At 45.1% G+C, this 23,329-nt stretch overlaps 1 protein-coding gene across 3 annotated transcripts; it reads right to left on the bottom strand.

Annotated features, from left to right (window-relative positions):
* Nucleotides 1–7,998: 7,998 nt before the first annotated feature.
* On the bottom strand, nucleotides 7,999–22,310 carry LOC135365798 (uncharacterized). Of its 3 annotated transcripts, none has more exons than XM_064598519.1 (6): nucleotides 21,891–22,310; nucleotides 21,586–21,726; nucleotides 17,709–17,784; nucleotides 15,326–15,421; nucleotides 12,661–12,756; nucleotides 7,999–8,255 (listed from the first exon to the last, which is right to left on the bottom strand). In XM_064598519.1, the coding sequence occupies exons 1-6, from the start codon at nucleotides 22,256–22,258 to the stop codon at nucleotides 8,181–8,183; spliced, it is 852 nt and encodes a 283-aa protein (XP_064454589.1). In that variant the 5' UTR covers nucleotides 22,259–22,310; the 3' UTR covers nucleotides 7,999–8,180. The 3 variants fall into 3 exon arrangements, with proteins under 3 accessions (XP_064454589.1, XP_064454593.1, XP_064454598.1); XM_064598523.1 differs by having other exon boundaries at nucleotides 21,586–21,723; XM_064598528.1 differs by lacking the exon at nucleotides 15,326–15,421.
* Nucleotides 22,311–23,329: the final 1,019 nt, after the last annotated feature.

Below are 23,329 nucleotides of genomic sequence, written 5' to 3'. Positions count from 1 at the left end.
CAGCATACTGTTTAGTGATAAACTTAACAGCCTTCAACTGAACCATTTTCAAACTGTTTCCAAGGCACTTTGTACAAGGGTTTTGTAAGCCAGCAGCGTAGTGTCTGCGAAAGGTAGCTTTCGTGTGCACTTCAAGAAGACAATTCTTTTAAGAGCCTTAGAAGACACGTAACTAATGTGCGATTTCCACTAAAGATCGGAAGAGAGGTGCACACCTAACTACCAGAAACACTCTAATCTCAATTAATAGTAGGACCAAAATTACAAGAGAATATATTGTGGTTTGCCTTTTCACAAAAGAAATCATTGCAAACTCTGCAAAGTTCATCTGTAGTTGCCATGGCCTACATACATCAATCATAAACACTGCAAACGACTCATTGAGCATAGTCGGTCCGCGGTACGGAAAGTGAAACGCATCATTGCCCATTGTGAACATGGCCATGCAACAGTGCTTGCGGCTTTGCATTTCTCACTAGTTTAGTTAATCACTTAGCACCTTGATGTTGAATGCAAGAAGTTACAATATTTGACAACATATATATCATGGGTTAAATAGAGAAGTATATCATACACATCAGAAGAATGCCAACACTTCAGTGCTTTACATTTGCCTGCTTTTTCCAATGTTTACTCTCCCTTCTATTGGAATTATGTATTTCAGCCTCATTTTTTGTATTATTGAATTTTAATTTGGCAATCCTATTACATGTCTTGTGATAGACTCGTTGGCAATGTAAGCAGTGTTTATGTGCCTCTTGCAACCTGCATTTTTATGTCTGAGGCTCTTTTTACGACAAGAGGGCAAGGGTGCCGGCAACACACGTTCACAAAAATGCAGAACCAGAGACACACACAAACAAAAAATTTACAGCATCACACAGTCCCAATCATTTTGTCGTGTCCGTTTTTCTGTGTCGTCTGTTCTACATTTGTTAATTTTTTTTCGTGTGTAGTTTCTGGATTTTTAGCCCAAGAGCAGTTGCTGTAGAGGGTGCTGAGAACATGTGAAGCATACATTTTCTCATTCTCATATTATGCTGTAAGCAGTGTGAAATACAACTCAAAAGGAATTTAATGAGAGATAACTTGTCACCAAGATTAGTGTGGGAACATCGCAAAGGAAAAATAATTCTAAACCATAATGGATTCCTATCCTATTTAATGGTACATGAAAGTTGATGAAAGTTATTCAAATAATATTAAATAAGTAACCGTGCAAATTATCAGTCAAACAGTGAAGCTGGCAGCAGTACTCTACAATGTGTCACATGTAACAATATTAGTATACCTCAGTGTTTCCAAAACTGACACATGAACCTTAGGGATGCCGCAAAAGTCAAAGCCGGGGTTACATCACTTGGCGAAAAGAGAAAGCAGATGAACTGAACGCAATATGCGACAAAACCAAGGAAACTATCTCGCTACAACTACAATATATTGAAGTTGTTTTACAAAAATATAAGTTCCGCACACAAACACTCGGGAACCGAGCTAACGTGCTGTCCGTCAGGTCCGTTGCATTATTTCTCACTGTATCATGAGAAGACCCCCGAACCTACAGCATACGTCACTTGCGCACAGTAGTATAACATTTATGTTATTGTATATGTGTCAGGGCACACACATGCACAGACGAAGAAAGATATCAGCTGTCGCACACACAGCCATCCCGAAAGCTATGCCCATTTTCGTTGATGCATCCACGAATCCACAGGGAGACTGCCGAGGCTTTCCCACTCGCATTAAGTACCTGTACACACACCTGGTGTACACTCCAGAAAACGAGAACAGCTGATGGCTGATTACATGGGCGCGGCCATGCGAGCCGAGAAGGACAGTTCGACAGAGGAGCAATTTGAGGTAAACGCGAAGGCGCTAGTGTTGGGCGCAACAATTTGCACTTCAAACGACGTAAAACACCAAAAAGTGAGCAGCGAGGATGCTTGCTTGCTCATTTGTAATTATTTGGGTCTGTAATCCACATCAGGATTCAGAAAGGCTGCTAAATGCCGATGGCCGGCACAAGAAAGACGTGTTTGCAATGGTTTTCGTCCCGTTGCGGTTCCAGCGAATATACCATTTTCGCTGCTTCCTTCCTCTCTTTTCTTTTTTTTTTCCTTTATCGTTTTTTACTGTTGTCGGTTCGTTCCGGAGCCCTGACTTGGAAAGCTGCTCCCGTTTAGTTTCAATATCGTCGGAAATTGGGGTAATCAGGGGCTCCGGAATGTGGGGGCAGGGGGGACAGTCCACCTCTCCAGAAGTTTTCACGGTGGCTCTGCCCCCCCCCCCCTCTTCGGTCTGAGGATCCCGCCACCCCATCTTTCGTCCGCAAGTCTCATCCGAGACGGATTTTATTTCAGCTCTTTTACCGCAGAATGAAAATGAACACCGGTTTAAAAAGTAGTACGTAGAAGACGAGTAAAAAACCAAATTCACCCGAATGGGTACTATCTACGTGATACTGTATGTGTTTTGTACTGTACTGTACTACGCGGAGAGAAGTGACATGCCATGGAGCTGCCTTGCTTATATTGTACAAGAAAACATAGATTTGCTCTCCAGCAAAGGACACTGCCTTGTTTTTGGTCAACACAGGGAAGCCTTCAGTTGAAGCTCATATCCTGCAGCGAGGAGTTCGCTGGTACGTTTGATGACTCGTGAAGCTTATCTGGCTGTTTTTGCCACAACCATAGCTAGAATAATAGGTAGAATAATAGGTAAAAGAGAGTATAGTGCAGCAATAAACACCATTTGCCGAAGAAATCAATGTACTTTTGACATTAATATGAATTTTTAAAACATGAGGAAACACGCCATCGCTCGCTCACTTCTATAAGTTTGTCTTACCGCCTTTAGTGAAACCATCAACAAGCATTTCAGTTTCTGCTGCTCTAGTGCGAGTTTTTTCGCCTCAAGGTAATAAAGAACGCGGTATGGCCTTCCCCATCTGCATTACAACGTACACCGTCATCAGATCACTTGGACGAGTCATTGCTAGTGGATCCTATTTTTGTATATGCCGCACTTCTCAATCTCTAACTCCATGTCCCGCAGTGCTCTCCTGCAGGTTAGGTTAGGTTAGGGCTCGCTCCCCCTTGCCGTGAAAGACTTCCGACGCCCCTACGGATAATAAGGGAAGTAGAATAGTGCGAGCGAGGTATCTCCGTAATGAAAAATCTGAAACGGTGCACTAGAAACAAATGTTACCTCTGTGGATAATAATTTGAAGCATGCAGATATGAAGGGTTCATCTCATATCAGAAATGAACATGAAGAAAGATTGCCAGCAATTCCGCTCCTTCTGTTTCTGGAAAGAAAGAAAAGCGGCTTCATTAAAAAAATTACATCTTAGTGAACTCTGGAAATTAGAATGTCTAAATACCTTGCAGATAAGGTTTTCCTCCACTCGCATGCGCGTAAATGCGAAACTAATGCACGGGTAGTCCTAGTTGTTTTATTTAAAAATATCTGTATTAAAAAGGGCTACGAGCACGAAGTATGCCTTTGTGGCACGTTCCTCTTTATTGTGTGTGTGTGTGTTTCAGCTTGGACACATTTTTATGAAAAAGCCACGAGAGCACGTCATTTTCACAGGTGAGTTGCCACGAGAGCACGTCATTTTCACAGGTGAGTTCTACGGTCCGGCGCATATCTTTTCCGAGAAGGACTGTAATGACTGATACGGATGACTAATTAATTAAATTCATTAATTAACTCTTTAATTAGGGCGTCTTGACCAAAAGCCAGATGCCGATATGGGAGACTGTCCTAGTTAAAATCCACACCACGTTTAAAAATTTTGAAACACGCACGTGTATTAAAATATCCATACCTGACTTTTGACATGCAAATGGGCGAAAACCGAAACCGTGGCAACCACGTTTGAGGTGGTGATCTTCACGGTACGGGATCTGTATATACTTCTGTATGTCAACTGCGCTCGCAACTATATTGTCTGGGCTCAGAAACCGTATGTTTCTGGAACGTATAGGAAAAAGGAATCTTAAAACACGAATATACTTCGAGTACTCTTCTCCTTAGGGAAGCGAGAGTTCTCCGTTCCTTTGCCACACGCTGTGAAATTGAACCGCTGTTTTTATGCCAGCTATTTATTGACTCTGCGTTGCACTAGTGTCAGCGCGCTGAGCGGTTGAGCTGAAATTGAAATTAGAATTGGAAATGAATCAAAAATAATAAGAAATACTAAAAAGAAAAAGAATGAAAAATTGTTGAGCTATCTGAGCTGATCGAGGTCGGTTCACTCTGGAAATTGTGGATGGATGGATGGATAATGGCCTTCCCTTTGCATCGGGCGGTAACATACGCCACCTAGCCTGTTAAAGTACAAATAAAGCTACAAATTCGTTGATTCATAAAGTATTCCGTATTTCTGGTATTTAGTATTTAATAAAAATCCTATTAGTTATTTATCTTTCTATGCCACCTGTCATTCAATAGAGATTTGGTCGCCGTCACCGCGTCTTGGTCCACCCCTCCCCCGTCATTTTCAAAACCGAGCGCCTCCCACAGAGTCGAAACAGAGTCCCCAACGTCAGAGTCGAAAAGTTGACTCTGTTGACTCTGGTCTGTTGACTCTGGTCTGTTGACTGGAAACAAAAGCTCAACAACCATTTTCGTAAGGGTATGCAAAACGTCTGTGTAAATTCAATAGAAATATATATTGCATTTCTTTTGGAGTGGTCTACAGAAAGTAAACGGCCGTAAGTCAACAGGAAGTAAAGATATGATGTCAGCACGAAGCTAACAAGAAGTCCCAAGAAAGTCTGTTTTTTCTGTTGACTGTGGTCTGTTGACTGGAAACAAATCCTCAACAACGTTTTTGATAAGGGCAATACGATATCTGTTGAGTACTTTTTATTTGCTTATGTCGAGCAGTTTAACAGCTTTCATCATAAAGAGATAAAATTATGGCAATGTGAAACCCGACGAAGTCGGGTGAAGCTACTCCAGAACACGTGACCAGAAAAGAAAGTTGCTGCTACTTCGTTTTTATGTCTTTTGGTCATCATCCATTCTCGTGTGACTCTGCCTGTGACATCAGTGTGAGACCGTTTTGTGACACAGTGTAACACAGTTTTGTTAAAGCGTCAAATTAGCGTCTTAGCTAGGTTTTTCATCTACCGCGCAAATTTGGAAACGCAATGGAGTATTTACATGTAAATAACAGTAAATATAAATAAAAAGTAAAAATTGATAATAAATTACAAGTTAAATGCTAATTTACATTACAGTTGCACTGGGAGGACAAGCCACATAAAAGGCTGCAACATGTACGGATTGTACTGCGTGTAAGGTTATTTATAACTTTTAGCACAGTCTTACGACCCCTTCAATATGCCCTCTCATAACACATTCTTTCTAAGTGCACTTACAAGGAATGTGTTACGCGAGGGCAACTTGGCTTTCTCATTTGAAGTTGCTGTGGTTTTCGTCTTTAGTTATCCCTGTCTCAGTTTTTTTTTTATCTTCTTTCCGACAGGAGGCAGCGACGAGCAAACAACGCACCATTTATCCACTACGTGTAATTATATTGTTTTTAGCTCAATTCCAAGCTGAAACCACAGTATACTGAAGCACCGCGGAGGACAATTCAAACTCAGAATAATGAAATCTCAATATTTTTAGTAAGCTAAAAAGGCAACCCTCACAGCTCCATCAGTTTTTTTTTTTATGAATATCTAGCCGCTAGCAAATCCAGTAGCGCTCGTGGTTTTGGTGCTCTTTGTCGACAGTTGGCGGCATTATCGAATCCATTGTCATCTGTGGTTTCTTGATCGCCGTGTAAAAGTTCAACCTGGCAGGTGGCTATCACAGTGACCGACATTCTGATTAAGTAGACTTTCAGAAAGCAAATGGGGTTCGTACAACGTATGGCCTCTCGATGACCCAATCATTGGGCTTCGTCTGCTCGCATAGTCGTCGCATCTTCGTCTGCTCGCACGTAGAAGCCATCAGCGGCATGCGGGGAACTGTTGTAAATATCTTTATAGACACAAAGAAAGTCTGCTCCTGCGGATCCCCTTGACTTCGGTCAGCATTATTTTTGTCCGGATATGGGCTTTTCGCTTATATTTCTAAGAGTCATCAAAGACTGTGGTGCATACTGGCATCCTGTCAAGCAAGCCGTAGAAGTTGAACAAGAAAATAGCAGAATTACGGACGCGGCTGTCAACGATATTTCGGTAACAACTTTTATAAGCCCTCATACATGACGTTTCATCTTTTTTCAGCCTACACCTGCACCAAGTTTCCGCAGGCAAGTGTCACGTACATTAAAAACAGCTTGGCATCTCTCCTGGCCCAGGAACTAAGGTGAGTTAAAGGGGTTGTGACAGGTCATCCTAGGTTATCAGGGATAAACGTACAAGATAGTTCTTTGCACCGATGTGAACCTGTATTGAAAGTTCCCCACCAAAGAGGGTAATCGAAGGGAAGAAAATGGGCACCGCGAATACCGAAATTCATGGGGCCCTGAGAAGTCACGTGCTTACGGCAGCCAATGAGAATGAACGCAGCTCTGAGCTCTGTGATGTCTGCGCTTTGCTTGGAAGTGTGTTCGAAGGCTTGTATCTCGCTAAGTACGTCAGGTAGAACAATACTTTTTTCCACATTATTCTGGCGTGCAGTACAACGCGTCCATGAAGTAATGAACCACATCTATGAAAGTGTCGCAACCCCTTTAATGTACAGTGTGGCCTCATCAATCCATACTGTACGATATTTCACCTCAGTTCGCTTAGCATATTTATTATGCAATGTAAGGTAACACTCAAATCAATAATGTATATCCGATAATGCGTAAAAAGTATTTGTACACATTATTTGTATGATTTTTGTATGACTTAATTGTAAATAAAATGTACACATTTTGCCTGTTTCGTCTATTCTGTGTTTGGTAAGCCTATTAGCATTTTAAATAACTTGTCTTCAGGAAGTCAGCAAAAGCACGTCCACAGCGGCATACGTTGTATTTCAACTTAAGGTAAATAGAAATGCAACACACTCACACGCAACAGGGGCGCAATAGAATTTCAGAAGCTACGCGGTGGCCACTTTTCAATAGCTGTCAATAGACCGTCAACAGCTTTGGCAATAAAAAGGTTATTTTTCAACAGAAAATCAAGAGGGTCCGTTGAGGCAGTTCAGTATGTTTCCAACAGAATCTCAACAGGCATTTTTATAAGGGACAGCGCGCAAGGAGAAATACCGCAGCGCCACCATGTGCCATCAGTAGGCGAGTACACTTTCTGCTGCAGCGTAGTGTCATGCGGCTAGTCTTAACAGCTAATATGGAAGCAGCGTGAGTATGATGGATTATATTATCCGGCGCAGGGATAGCGCGTGACCTCTCTGCATCCAGCCATCCTATCTGCGGCGCAGTAATATTTTGAGAGGTGAGGGACTCGATTTCTTTTCCTTCTTAAATTGAACACGACTATAGTCATCTTGACCAAATAGACTCGTTACGCCGCAGACACGGAGATACAAGCACAATTGAATGGGGCACCTTCGACAACCGATTTCTTGGTTACATATACTAGACAAATACTGCCGATGCACAAATAGATCAGGCATCTACGTCCACAGAAACCATTCGCCATCGGTACCCACTCCGACAGACACAGACCGGACACGATCCAGCTGTGACTGCTTTTGTGGGTGGGAAAGAGGGTCGTGGTTGCACGGCAACACGGGCCCACAGAGAACCTGATACCTGCGCCGACCGCTTGAGCTTGGGCTTTGCAGCGCTCTCTTGTGAGTTAGATGCGCAAAGCCCGACACGCAGTATTTGTAGTACTCGCTTGTCTTAAACATGTGTTTCTTTTCGCCCGAATCAACCGTTTGCTAATCACCGGACCTTGGTTCGTAACAATCGCCTTCTAATACTTTGCAGCTGTTCACTGTAATTGACAATAGTATTATTTCACCACGACATCATACTGCATTACCCCATAGTATGTTACACTATTGCATCTAGATGGAATAATTTATTCAGTCAGGAGTAACAGGAATACATTTTTTCTGGTCCTTGCTCTCGCGAAATACTTATCACATCAATTCGCCGAGAGACATTCGTCTGAGCGCTGCTTACCTATTAAAAAGCAATGCATATATAGGATAAATGAGGAATAAAGAATGCGTCGGTGCCGATGGCGTCACACCCTCTGAACCGTGTGCTGGTCGCGTACTTGCAACGTAGGTGATCCTGATCCTCTCTCTGTGGTTGCGTCCTGTCGAGAACAAATTGGAACAAGTATAGCGCTCTAGCTGGCAAGCTACGCAGATTCCAACAGTCTTAGAGAAATCCTGTCTGCGATAAACAACAATATATTACAGCAAAAGCAGCACTGAAGAATATTCATATTTTTCGATTTGATTTTAGAGAAAAATACGAGAAAATTGCTGATCATGACTGCCAACACCTAGTGAAGGGACGCTTGACGGGGCCGCTGGGGATGCGTGACGGGACATTAGCTTTCTTTTTGTTCTTTTCGCCTTCTTCGTTCTACCGTCTTATAGTGCCTCTCAAAATGCTGCTTAGTGCAAACAAAATAGTCCCAGCGTCATTTATTTACAATCGTATTAGTCCGTGCAACGGATGGATGGCGCTGGCGGTCTCAATCACGGCGTCATTCTGAAGACGCAGGGGCCTATGGGAGCTTCGCTACGTGTCTAGATATACCTTGCCTGAGGCACTCTACCTCAGGAGAAAGTCCTGCTGTTCCGGCGTGGCGGTAGCATCCCTGGACCGGAAATCAGGAGCGTCTATGTTTGAATTCTAGCGTCCGCACCTTTTTCCTGAGTTGTGTGATTTCACCGATTTGAAGGGCAGTTTACTTATTGTTTTTGGTGTATCAAGTGGAGTTTTTCGGTAATGAATTTGCACAAACCGTCGGGCTTCACGACAACTGCACTGCTCCTATTTTTTGTGCATAGTTTTATCTGATGGCATAGCAGGGTATTTTATGGTAATAAAGATGTGTGCTAAAGATGAGTGCGGGTGCGGTAAGACCCGCACTCGCACTAATCTTTAGTAATTACCATAAAATACCCTGATACCATAACCCCGCACTAGCTCCGGGGAAGTCCAGCTGATTCAGAGACCCGGAAAGTGCGGTTCGGGAAGGTTGATAGTATGGGCAATGAAGAATGGAGTAGTGTATCGCGCTTGGCGACGAAACTCCCCATTCATCATCTCAAAATAAAGTTGCAGTTCTTGTTGTCACTCTTTGACTATGCTTGCCGCATGGGGCTAATTTTGGCTATCTTTCGACACCACGACTGGTACGCTTCGCGTTAGTAAGCTGGCAACCATGTCAGCAGCAGGGATTTCCCTACCCCCCCCCCCCTGCATTTTTGCAACACCCTCCCTGAAATTTCTCAGGTGACCCCACCCAACTCGGCCACCAACACGTTCTGGTAGAGAGTCCGGCGCAGCGAATTACATCCTGTATTGTCAAACTTGGGCTGTAGGACCACAGTCATGCAGATGATCGTACCATGCATTTTTCCAATCTGTGTGCTAGGTATTCATTGAGCTTCGTGAGACAAGGTGCTAGTCTTCTTTCTTTGTCGGTCGTGTGATTAAGCATCGTAATGTGGAAATGCCGTTCATAATGAATCTGTATTCTAATGTACTGTGTTCTCACTTAATAACATGTACAAATAAAACGGGAAAGCTGTGCAGAGGTGTCACCATTGTGCCACGATTCTTTCTGTGCCTAAGAAAAATTGCTTAAGTGGAACCTTCACCAAGCATACCCCCCCCCCCCTTGAAAGCTCGCCCCCCCCCCCCCCCCCCAGCAGTGAATTTCTGGGGAAATCACTGGTCAGCAGTCGCCACGGCGTCTGATGCATCACTAAATCGTTTCGTGCTGTGAGGATCATGTGGCATAACTGAAACCTGCGTACGCATTGGGCTGCGGGTATGCAAGTACGCGTCGGGATGCAGGTCGTGCTCCCGCGTGTGCGGTGCGGTTGCGGGTACGAATTTTCATACCCGCACTCATCTCTAGTAATTACTGCCTTTTTTTCTATTTGGCCCTCCATGATCTGGTCTATGGTCATGCAGCCCGTGACTCGATTTGAGTTTGAACCCCCTAATGTATGGGTGACCGGGTGAAGAAACAATTTGTGAAGTTACCACACCGGTAGCACGTTTGCGTTACGTATTGTTGAGTGGTGCGAGAAATGCGCACACTAGGGTGTTTTAGTACATCGCAGGGTGTTCACGATAACAGTTCCGAGAACATCATACGCCAATCACCCTCTTTCTTTGGAGCGAGTGACACCACATTGCTAAGCTTGGATTTGATAACTTCTTTTATCGTATCGTTTTGGTTGAATTTTGTCGATGCACTAAAACTCACTACTAAGTATTCGTGTTTGTCATGTATTGCGAAAGCTTTCCACTTTACTAAGCACTGCTAGTGGCACTGACCTTTATCAGCGAGTTTTAACGAGTCGTTTTCGCTTAAACGAAACGACCGATTCGAGTGTCGCGCATGAGCGAGTCGTGGGGAGCGCGGTTTCGTACGAATGACACACTCGCGCTGAGTAGTTTCGTTATATTCGGCGAGGACGGCAGATTGACATCGCGAAGCAAGGTAGCCCTATTGCAGTAGCGCAGCCGGAGTCAGACCGTCAGATGTTTACTGTTGCCGACGATGTATATCTTCTGCGGCAAGTTGTTAGTTGTAACGACGTATTCAGTAGAGCATTTCACACGCGTCAGCGTCCAAGTGCTTATCCCTGTGTCGTCCCCTCCCAGACGGAACAAAGCAGTTCTGTGGATATGCCGTGGATATCGGGCTGGAAGATCGGGATGTCCGTCGGATGTGCTGTATTTGAGGGGTGGACGTCTCCAGGACGACCCAAACGGATCCAAGTGGCCGCAAATTTGTGGTACTCCGGATGTCCTAGTATGATCCTGCCAGTTCGTCGATGGGATGTGCATGGGACACTACTTCTGAATGTAGCTACACTGAATGTAGCTTTTTTTTTTTAAGTGGGCACACGTTTGCAATAGAAATCGCCATTTTTTTTCAACCTCGTACTTGTCTCGCGAGGTAAAGTCACGGATTGCCATACTTTGCTTCTTACTCGTACCTCCTACAACCGACGATGAGCGGTGCCGTTCTAGCGTACAAAAACGAACACAAATAAAACGAAAAAACATCGAAAAATAAAAGCCCCCAAGACCACACAGTGCGAACAGCTCACAAAGGAAGGCAGCACTAGTTGCCTTGGCCTTCCTAAGGAAAAACAGATACTACAGATTGCTTGTCTCGTGAGCTTTCGCATATTCTAGAATCCTCTCCGCCTGTGAGTCATAATGAAGGGTGAGGTGTCTACGTTTAATTCGATTACGTACTTTTGGATCGCATGGAGTATTAACTCTCTATGAAGATAACGTCGTGTTTCTTACAGCTTTTGTTTGAGATATTCAGTTGATCCATCGAAAGCCGAACTTTCGCACTACCACAGAATCACGCGTTTCTCTCTCTCTGGCAATAAATGCTCCACGTAACATACCGTGAGGGACCTGAATCCCTGAAACACTCTAGACGGGACATTGTGCGGATGTACGGCAAGGGATGTCCATCTATGAAGCTCCCAGTCATGTGACGGACATCCATTTCTGGATATGGACATTGGGATCTTTTTGGGACGTCCACAGGAGAAAGTGTTCTGTCTGGGCTGCTTGCTCTAACTATCGAGAGAGGTTCGCACACGGGTGATTAACCCGTTTCACAGCGAAACTGCGTCCTACATCCTCTTGATCCATCCATGTCAGATCGAGTCCCCCAACTGTGTCGACGTCTGCTTGACAGCACGTTGACAACACGGTAACCGCGCAACGTGGTTCGTCTCAACTCCGCAAAGAGAAAGCCGGAAATTACGCTGTGATATGTCATATTTACTACAAGAAAACATGTGAATGATCCACCACGACCCAGTTGGTGCTCAAATCCATTTGGAATACATTTCGGAAAGAACGATTCTTCTGATTTGCAAAAAAAAAAAAAAAAAAAAAAATAGCTGTAGTTGAATTCCAAATTCAAATTCGTTTATTTACCATTGTACAATGGACGGAGCCACGGAAAAAAGCTGCATAAAGCAACTTGACGTGCCCATGGCCCCCGAAGTTGGTGCCAGTTGTGCCAGTTGTGCCAAGAGGAAAACAAGTATAGACTATACATACAAGGCAGTATAACTGAACAATTCCAATAAGAAACGAAGAAAAATCTGTCCTATTAACAAAGAAACAACGTCAATGGGCGTATCTATACATCTCTACGTAATAAACCACTATAAACCAACAAACACTGAAACTGACATAATGAATAACAGCATAGTGGAAGATTACATAATAAGCATTAAATTTCACTAAACAAGTTTATATTAAACACACACATTAAACACACTTTAGCTTGTAGCTGTTGAAAGAAAGTTCAAAGAAAAGAAAAGCTTCACTTCCGAATCCGAATAAGCTTTTCGAATCGGCAGGTTCGGGCGCAAACGACTCTCTAAAACACCCTATTAACACGAAAACGTATTCTGCAGACGACGCCTGTGTCGCTACAGGACCACAGTGACGTCGTGTAGTTTCTAGAGAGAAGGAACGTGCCATACCAGTATGCTTGATTGACCTGCTGGTTGTTGGATGTCCGTTGTCGTTCGTGTATTTGGGAGTGGATCGAGGCATTGTGGCGTAGGGGGCCGGAATCCCTTTAAGTAAAAGTAGATATATACATATAAGGTATGTGAAGAACGAAAATGAAGGCTAGTCACGATGATTGAATGAACTGCCCGTGTTCGCCCGACGAACGGCGCATTTAAAAGGACATTAAAGTAATGATGTCTGCTCGCGGAATAAAAGATGTCGTTACCTTGCCAACTACACAAAAGGAACGGGGTTGATCATTGAGTCGTTCGTGATGTATGCGCGAACGAAACCTGAGCTTGCGCGTTTCCGCTCAGCCACCTTCTCGAGAAGGCCGACAACGCGGTGCTGGCTCTCACTGGTCTTGTCTAGCGATTCGTCCAATCATTGCGGGGGACCATTTGATGAGACCAATCACAAGCCTTTCGGCGTTCTCATGCTTCGTGAGAAGGAGAAAGAGAAGGGAAAGCGTACAAACATTTGCACTTTAGCGCCCCTTTAAAGGGACTATCGCATCCGGCAACGTATGTATGATACCGATAGGATAATGTTCGTCACCGTTTCAGACTCAACTTTGCCAAATTTCTCTTCCGAAAACAGCTTACATTTTAAGTAAACAAGTTTTACAGGTCCGCATTCCATCTGCAGCCAACACGATGATGACGTAAGCCAGGCGCACGAATGGGAGCGCAGCGCAGGCGATTGTCTCCGAGATCGTCTGCTTGGCGTTCGCATCGCACTATACTAAGTGAAAAGTCCTCGGTAAATACGCTTACCAGTGTGAGAGCATGTTACGTGAAGCACGGCGTTACGCTCCTGACTGTACGAACACGTTCGACACTAACCAGAAACAACGTTACGCGAGCCGGTAACAGAGAAGACGCCATCCCCTGGCATTCCACCTCGCTCGCCCGCCCTCCTGCCGGTCGGTTGCCAAGGCTACCAAGGTCCCTCCGGCCGCTCCGTGATTGGTATTCTCCATGTCAAAGGGCGCGCAATGATTGGCTTCGTCCGTGTGACGTTTCCAGAGAGGGAATCCAAGAATGCGTCGTCTGCTCTTGCGAAGTTTTATGGCAAACTACACAGGAACAACGCTGCCAATTCGCGTCGGGTTTTCGGCGTTATTATCAGTGATGAACGCGGAGTAAAACAGCACTGTAGTTTCGGAATCGATCGGGACGGATGCGATAGTCCCTTTAAGGCCCGCCTCACGGTTGTTGCTACTGGCCCCCTCACACTACGTCTGGACAAGCAACGCACCGACATCAAAACTGCAGTAGATCGATAGGCGGCACGTGGTGACGCTGCGGTATAATATCTCCGGCGGAGTAACTCTGTTAAGCCTGAATCGCATGACATGCGAGAAGCGACAAACTCGACGTCACCGCCGCCACGCGAGCTTCAAAAAAGCTTTGTCGCGGCTCAATATTTCTGCATCTACTCCCAGTAGATATTTGTAGCATGTCGCTGACTTCGTTGCCTGTTGTTTGACAAAACCAGCTAGATTTGGCGGTGTAAAACAAGGACTGAACGCGTGGGCAAGGGAAACGGTGGAGAGGGCAACCAACAAAAGTAGCAGACGAAGAAGTGGGCGGGGCGTTGGGAAATTTAACCGCAGCGCCACTGCGTTACGGCGAATATTACATAGCGCCTTCGTTACAAGTTCTCCTCGTTTTGACGAATGAAATACTACTTTTGGTATATTTATGGCAATTTACAACTTAGCTTGAATAGAATAAGCATTGCTTCTCTAAAAACGTCATTTCTCGGCGACGAAATGTCGCTGCTCAAATGGACCGGGAAGTCGCGCAATGACCAGACGCGACAGCGACAAATTCTACAGCGCGTCGCTTGTCATGGAGTCCGCGCTTTAGGGTTGATGGACTGTTTCGTACCGTTCTTATAGGTTGAACACGGGTATATATGCTCTGCGTATCTTCATTCAGTGCACGGCAATCGGATATGTGCTGGCACTCTAAGGGGTAGTTCGCTGTCGAAGCATCAATTCGTAGATATTCGTTTCCGCGGGTAGTGCATTCTTGTCGAGTTTCTGCTTCACTCTTCGCCAACTCGAGCTCCGCAGTTTATTATTGGTATCATAAAATCATTGGAATCCAAGTGGTCTCAAATTCACGCGCAGAAAGGTGTATGCGCGATACTATGATACGGAAATGTATCCGTGGCCTTGGCGCCTGACTTCCTTCTCTGCTGCTACAGAATTCTTTCAGTCCCACTTGCAGGGACCAGAGAGTACGGGAAGAGGACGCTGACAAACGTCAAGGTGAGGCACAGCGAGCCAATGAAGCAGCCCGTCAATAAGTCTTCTACCACCTGAGATTCGTTATCTCGAAGAAGAGAACAACACGAGCAAGAAGAATGATACAAAAGTCACAAGACAGTTTTAAAAGCGCCTTCCCACGAATCATCGTCACTGCATTTAAAAATGTGCGACTGTACGTAAAGCTTTGTTAGTTCTAAGAGAGCGATGTGTCTTATGTCTATTGTCTTTCCGTCCCTGTTTCTTGGAGCGATGATGGTACGGTTAACGGATATCGCGATACCTTCAGAATTCCGTGACCTAAGACATGGCTTGCGGTTAATGATTGGCAACGAAATAACTTCGAAGAGTCTGACCTCAGACTCGACTGGAAAGTCAATTCCTAGAGCACAGCGAAGTATGAGTGCGATTTCTGCCAGCAACCAGAAGACAACGATCAGCCAGCCAAAGAGCTGAAATTGAGAATAATTTTACCTTACGAGGAAAGATAACCTAAAAGACAAAGCTAATGTAAACCAGATATGATTGCTCGCGTACACCTTCGGGTTGTGATCGCACCTCAGATGAGCCAATCCCAACGGAGCCATCAAAGGCGTACTTTGTGCTACAATAGGGACGACGCACTCTAGCTCTCACAGTACCACTAGCGCCACGGCTCGGCACTAGTGGGCGTAACCAACCTGTAAGAGCGGCACTTCGCCTTCGCTTGACTCCATGTCGGCGGGATAGAGAACATCAGCCGAAGGTCATGCTAGACACCTGCGTGTTTGGGTGTACTATTAACGAATGAGGTGCCTGCAACGCTGCTCCACGTATGCATTTCCTCCGAGACCGTGCGAAACTGATAGAAAGCATGCTGGATAGCAGGCGAAAAGAGAAATAGAAACCACCACATAGCTCAAGTCCGCATCCACGTGGAAAGTGCAATACCGTGCACCAAGATATGTAACATAGTGAGTACTCGAGTTCGCTGGCACTCATACCATCTACGGACGACATTTTTCATGTATGCTATGTACTCACGAACCTTCAAAGACCAATACCTCGCCAGGAGGAAGGAATAAAACATGACTATCAATCTTGCCAAACGTACATTATCAACGATGAAAATTGGCCTAGTATGAAATGAAATCATTAACTCTGGGAAGTTACGGCAATTATGTATCACGAATAAAATGCAGACCATCATGGCAGATGATTCCAAGCATTTATTCTTTTCAGGTACTAGGTTAAGATGTGCTGCGTTGCCAGTTCCCCCGGAGAATTGGGGATAGAGGAGCGGTCGAATCATGACCGAGCCAGCAGCAATGCTTTTTCAGAGCCCCGAACAGCCGAGTAGCAGACGATAGCTAAGAAGCAAACAACATTTGTCTGAACCAATCAGCGAGCGCGGACCCTATAGCGTCCGCGCGAGGTCACAGGCAGATCACAGGTTGGTCCTGCACTCCACCACCGTTGCGCACTGTCGCTTTTTGAGGCGTACTTTAAATTCAATTTCTGCGATAATTATGATTCTGTGGTGTGAATTACTTCTCATGGTGCATCTTACTGGCCTACTTAACAGTTTTATAGGTAGAAAACAGGGTATTAAAATGACTTCTGCGCTACTTTAAGAGGCTGGAACATACATAAACAATTTGCAATACGTAATATCAATCTTGTTGGGTTGACACTGGGATTGAATGCGCTAAAGGTTCGCCAAGGAATGAATCTGCGAGGGACGCGGGTGAAGATCAAGGTGACGAATATGATGACGATAACGATGCAGATGAGGCTACTTCATCCGCACAATATGATAATTACCTTTTTGGAGTTAAATGGTGCGGGAGCATCTAACATATCAATATGTGTTGTTCAATCTAGATTAGCCGATGCAAATGAACTTTCATAGCTTGTGCACAAGTTCAGAGAGGAAGTGTTCGTCCTTTTCTAGCACAATGTCACCTGCTACTTAGCTGAGTAGGTATAGAAGTGGTAATATACACTAGCAGCTGCAGTTGTGTGTAGCGGGTAAATATACCGGTTTGTCTGTGCCAAGCACTTTCCTGAGATCGCTACGTGTGACCGGAAGATTTGTTCTTTTACATTATAAACGTGCAGGATACCAGTAATCTCCTTCGCTTTTCGACATCCCTGCTTGAAAAATGGCAACAATTTACCTAAGAACACCCTGCACTGCGCCCAACAACGCGCAAACATATGGAAACGACACCAACCCACGGGATGCTACAGGAAATGTTTGCACATATTTCCAGCAAGAGGCGCTGAACGCCAAGGAGCGGAAGCGCCGCCTGTGAAGTGCGTCGTCCCTATAACGTGACCATATAAGGAACATTATCGATCAGCTGTTATCTTACTGTGTTTTTCGACTTCCATTGGCATTGCTGGTCAATCACTGTTTTGCTGTATATTGTTTTTTTCTTCTTCTCTTATTTATAAGGTACTGGGGGATGGAGCTTTTGTACCATTTGAACGTATTTTTAACTTCGTCCAAACTATTGGGTTTTTAAATGCATTGTAGCTTTACAGCTTTCTTTTATGCGTTAGTTTTAACCGAATCCTGACATCCTTTTTTTAATCAGTCACTGAATCATATTCTGTTACATCGTTAATGGGTTTAATCACTGTATTGGCGAATTATGTTCGAAGTTACCGCTGCGCCAATAAAACACCAATCATTATCATCATCATCATTTATGAGGCACGACGTTGACTACTTCTGACCTGGGAAAATCTTACCTCTACGAAGACGCGTTGGTTGTGAACGGCAATCATATCCTCGTCCCAGTTGGCAATCCCGTCACTTTGTGTGCAACTGTAAAGCAATTCACGACCACATCCATCAGACATAACAGTTTTCGTGGTCGAAATCTGTACAGCTGGCTGCAGGACGAAATAAAATCGCTAAAAAACGGTAAAACCAGAGTACGAGGGTACGAAAAGGACTACACACACGCACTGCACTGTACTGGCAAACCAAGTTTTATTTCCTGTACACATGCTTTTTTATAGCATACTAGTTCTCCCTCCCCCTCTCTTCTTATCGTGATGGAAGTCGAGTATTGCTAGTTTATCTATTACAGATGAACTCTTCGATCTTTTCGGGAAGATAAACAGACGTCACGCTAACACATTTGTCGTGGGACATTTTTTTTTTACTTGTTTGGCTTTTTGAAACAACAGTGCACCCACTTTCCTGTTTTTATGTCCAATCTTTGTTTTATCAAATAACGGTTCCAACACCAAGTTAAGGGAAGTCTAATCACGGCTGAAGTGTTAACTGGCGTCGGGGAATCTGGGCCTTAGTCCTGTTGTTAGTCCAGAGTTGTCATTCCAGCAAACAAAGTGGAATACCCAAAGAACCAGCATGTTGGAAGATCACCAAGGCTGTTACACAAACAGGGATCAACGGCCGAGAACCCTGAAATATCGTTAGCAGTCGTAGAGAGAAAAATAAAAAACAACGCAAGGCGAGACTTTAATCCTTTTTAACCCTTTAATCCTTTTTTTTAATTGTTGGTACTGTTCGCTAACCATTACACCACGCTGTCACGACTTCTCCACGGCTCGCTGATGGGGCCAATTTCGGAAGAACACAGCAGGCACCCACGCTCTTGACTGTCTTCAGCGCGTTTTTCGCAAACATGCACATAGATAGATGTAGAGTTTGTAGAGCGTGTGCAGATAAATTACACCCACGTTTGCTTGCGTAACGATTGCCAGAGACGTGTTCGATCGGACTCCTTAACTTTAAACCGTCAAAAGCTGAATTAGCGCGGCTCATTCCCCAAAAAGAGCGGCATGGCAGAGGGCGTAAAAGCGTTCTCTCATTGGTCACAGCAAAGGTCGTGCTGAAGACTGGGAAGTGGTGGGTTCGAATCCTACCACCGGATGTGCTGTCGGAGGTTTTCTCTGGGTGTCCCTGCAGACTTTCCAGACGAATATCGGCACAGTTCCCCCTGATGTGGGCCTATGACGCACTCTAACCCCTTGTCCCCCACTCCTTTCTGCTGTCTTCTCTCCATCTATTCGCTTTGTTATTTGCTTCACCTCGCAACTGTGCAGGATACACCCCGCAATGTGGTTGACAACAATCTTGACACTGACACATCTGAGGAAATACCTCATGGGGCACAGTTGCCAGAAGAAGCGAATAACAGCCTCACGATGTATCTCACAAACATGATACATTCTCACGAAGCGAGACACTGAGTACACCGCTTCAATGTCCAAGATAAGGGCTGGTGAATGAACTCCGCAACGAAGACAGCCTGAGCTATGGGCGAAGACACAAAAAACAGACACACCACACACCGCACAGCAAAATAACGCACACAGTTCCTCTCGCACAGTGCGTGCATATATTTCTGTGCTCCTTGTTCAAATTAAACTTTTTTTGCTGGTTTGAGCGGTTTCTGTCGTGTCTTGTTTATTGCATCTTCGCCCATAGCTTAGGATTTCTCGATAATGAATAAGGTCTGACACACTACAGGAACACGAAACAAGAAATTAGGAACACTGTAGGATGATCCATACTTTGTTTCGGACATCGTGAACGGCATATCCATTTGAACTTAACGTCAGGAACGGATGAAAGGAAACTCGCACAGCGACATCTACGTAATTCAAGACCATTAGAGATAAACCCCATTGTGACAACAATCACGAAATATCAATATTTTTTTAGAATCTTCATAAGTAATTCCTATCTGACAGCACAGAACCAAAATGCGGACACCAAAAACATCTGCCTCCTGTATACCAACAGGGCGACAAAGACGGAGATCAGCATGCCTCATGGACTACGTAACGGACGACGATTTTGAGGATGAACGTGACCGACAGTGGGTCGCGAGGACGCAATCATTTGGAAGCAGAGGGAGCGCCAGCGATACATTTCGCTAACGTGGTCTGCTACCAAATGAGTGCGTCCTCGCAACCCGCTCGCCCTGTTGGTCTGAGAAAAATTATGGCGATCGTGTGTGCGACCGCGGATGTCAAGTATTCCTTTTTTTTTTCTAAAACTAAAGTTCAGTTAAAGTGAACACGGTAATGAAGAATTCGTGGCTTCACATCGCCAGACAATTTTGATTACGAATGACGCTACAGTGGTCGGTCTGTGGATTAATTTTCTCTACTCGAGGGTTCTTTTACTTACGCCGATACCTCAGCACACGACACACCGTATTTACCCTCGCGGAAGACGTCATGTCTAAAGAACTTGTACGCTGCCACCAATTTCCTAGCGTCCTTGGCCGGGTTCGAACCCGCAACCTTGAGATCAGCATGCGGAACACGGTACCGGCTGATCCACAAAGGCCGGTTTTGCTGAACACGTCTCTGAGAGCCTGCAGAGCGATACGTGAGACAATATGGGTGTACTTTATCTGCGGACACCCTGTATCTGTGGAACAATGAAGGCGATAATGTTCAGAAGGGGAGTGCGTGATTTATCCGTCCGAAAGACGCCCGTAGGGAAGTCGACTGGAAGTCCTGCCAGCGACGTGTAACCGCTGCTGCACTTCACTGACAGTCTCTTTTTTCTCTGTCTCTGTACCACAGCCCCGTTTCGAACCAGCATGTAGTTCTCCATTTATAACCTGTTCATACCGGTGCAGAATTTACATTGCACGCAACCATGACCATGCTGTGATCGTGATCCCTCCCATACGCGGAAACCCCGTGCCTCAGTAACCGAGATCAGTAATGCGAACCTATGTCTCCCTTTCATGAATGGGCTCACCATTGTTGTTCGCACGCAAGTGTACCGCTGTTCACTGTAACACTGTCCTTGGACACCACAAACACACTCCAGAACGAAAAGAATGGGGGAGGCAGACACCATCAATTCTTAGCATGGCTGTGCATCCTCCAACCTTGTTTGTCCAACCACGTTCGACAGAGCGATGCTACTTCTCTGTTATGCGTTACACACTTGATGCGTGAGTGCCTTACATTAGCTGCTATAGTTCACCGGATGAAACTTAACGTGGTTTTTACAGCTGAGTGGCGTTACCGCTTGCGACAAGTTGCCCGGCCAACATGCCGTCACCGCGGTGACACGGAAAATCTAGAACACATCATTGTTGTTCGACTATGCTACACATTGCACCTAGCTTGAAAGCCTATCATAGCGTGTTTTGTTGATCAACAATGGATGTCGAATATCGTGTAGAATGTCGAAGACTCAACGACCTGAAATGCATTGATGTGCCTTTATTTTGTGAATCAGATGTCTTCTTGTTGTAGTCTTAATTATGAGCGCTGTGCGAAAAGCTAGTCTAATTACGCGCTAGTCATAAGTGAACTCTTCCAGCCGACACATAGTTCGCGCAAACTGCGGAATTACTGGCGGCGCTATGCGATTTTAAAGATGTAGACAGTATCCCATAGAGCCTGGAGAGTGATGCGCGCCTTTATAAATATTTTAATAGTAAAGATCAAGTCACGTTCAGGTACAACCTCTGTCCATGGCTGATTCCATTATCGTGCTGTGCCCTATAGTGTGTTTCCTTTCACGAGCACGTTTTCTTAGGACAGATTTCGAGGGCGATTCTCTTTGGAGAAGCTCTGGGAACAGCGACGATAAAAAAAAAAAAAGCTCAAGCAAACTTACTTATGTCTCTGTGCATCTTGAAGGTTGTTGAAGAAGGTTAAAAGACCTCCCGTGACTATCCACGCCATGGCGAAAGTCAGGATAAGCATGAAGGTGCACAAGACAGTCGACGGTAGAACCATTCGCCATGACTGTTCTCTGCTAATAAAACATGTTTCATACGTGTTAATTGTTGTTAAGTCTCTCAAATGCCAAGATAATCTCCCATGGGTCATTAGATTACAGGCGCCACGCGCATGCGCACTGGTAAACATGAACGATGTCTATTAGCATTCATGACACAGTCAGCAACACTGGCGCCTTACCTTCCGCCATCATCACTTTTCGCTGGAGAGCACTGCACGAAGAACCACAGGGCGATGATAGCATAAACAAAAGAAGCCAGGATAGCGAATGAGACAAAATTGCAGTCGGCTGGGCTTCCCCATTGGGAGGTGGTCAGATCGATGAGGCACGCCTTCCCCCCACTAGGCGACGATTTGCTGCTGAGGAACGTTTGAGGCTTCGCGTAGAAGATGCACTTGCGGAACGCGTATTTCTGTACCTTGTTGTCCATCTCCTTGAACGTCTTGAATGCGGCCATAGAAGCCAAGACGGTGCAGAGGAAACATGCCAGATGGCCGATTCGCCACATTTGGAGGCTATGTAGTCTGGTGTTCGTTTCGCTGCTCATGGTTCATGAAGAAAGGTGGACAGCCCACAAGAACGCCGCCGCTGTAGCGTAATATTACCGAGAACGTGGCGCTCGTGATATCTAAGATAGCAAATTCGTCTTCCTTTTTGTCATGTGTAGACGCCGTTACAGTAACGCCGTTACAGTAATCGACACCTTTTTCGGTATCGGAGTGCGGATCGCGATACTTTTTCGAATCGGTATCGGAAAAGTATTTCCGTTACAAATTTGCAGTAATGCGATCTCCGTATCGTAACCGATACCGATACCTTTTTAGTGCTCCACCGTTTCCTCACCGACCATATTTCAGACTCTTACTCATTGTCACTGGTCCGCCTAGCGCTCCAAAAGAAGCCTCTGGACACGCCTACGTGCTCCGTAACGGGAATTATACCAAACGCATGTTCACTTTTTTTCTTCGAACCTGGAGGCGCCTGGCCTGGCGAACTGGAGGGCCTGGCTGCGCTCAACAAAGGAGTTGAGGTCAACGAAGAGAGGTCAAGTCCTGTACAGTGCGCTCTGGATTCCAATGCTAAGCTGCCGTGTCGCACTGAGTCACGCTCACATATGTACTGTGGTGTTTTAACTTCGTGTAGGTTTCCTTGGTCATTGGACTCCACGGTATGTGTGGGCATGACACTAACATAATTGTCATACGGCCTCTGTTAGCTGCCGGAGAGACCACGGCCTGGCTTGGATGGCAGAAGAAGACTTTGAGAGCTATTGATAAAAGTCAAGCAAAGTGTTCGAACTACATAATAAATATGCTGTCCTTTTACTGCAACACTGTCTTCTAGCAATTTGCTATTATACAAATGGGGTATTTACGTAAGCGAGATGTCTATATTGCATCAACTTCGTATTTTCAACAAAAGTATCGGGCAAAGTCTCGCGCGACTATTTTTTTTTTTTTAGTGACGGTAGTGGTACTTCGTTACTGTTGAAGACAAGAACGAAGACGACGACGTTCCGGTCCCGTCTGACGCGATCCCATATTCTCAGTCTTTTCCCATCTTTTCTCTTCACCAGTAAACAGCTCATCCCCTCCCACTCTCCTGTCATGTCTTCCAC

Source organism: Ornithodoros turicata, chromosome 1 (genome assembly GCF_037126465.1).
Source record: "Ornithodoros turicata isolate Travis chromosome 1, ASM3712646v1, whole genome shotgun sequence".
NCBI classification, from domain to species: domain Eukaryota; kingdom Metazoa; phylum Arthropoda; class Arachnida; order Ixodida; family Argasidae; genus Ornithodoros; species Ornithodoros turicata.
This window is presented reverse-complemented; position numbering and strand designations above follow the sequence as displayed.

Bases quoted from the DNA above. Each gene is read 5' to 3' on its own strand.
- LOC135365798 (XM_064598519.1), bottom strand. From the start codon at position 22,258: ATGAGCAGCGAAACGAACACCAGACTACATAGCCTCCAAATGTGGCGA. The intron at 21,727-21,890 runs GTAAGGCGCCAG...ATGTTTTATTAG, and splicing joins AAAAGTGATGATGGCGGAAG to CAGAGAACAGTCATGGCGAA. The intron at 12,757-15,325 runs GTCAGACTCTTC...TTTTACTTAAAG, and splicing joins ACTTTCCAGTCGAGTCTGAG to GGATTCCGGCCCCCTACGCC.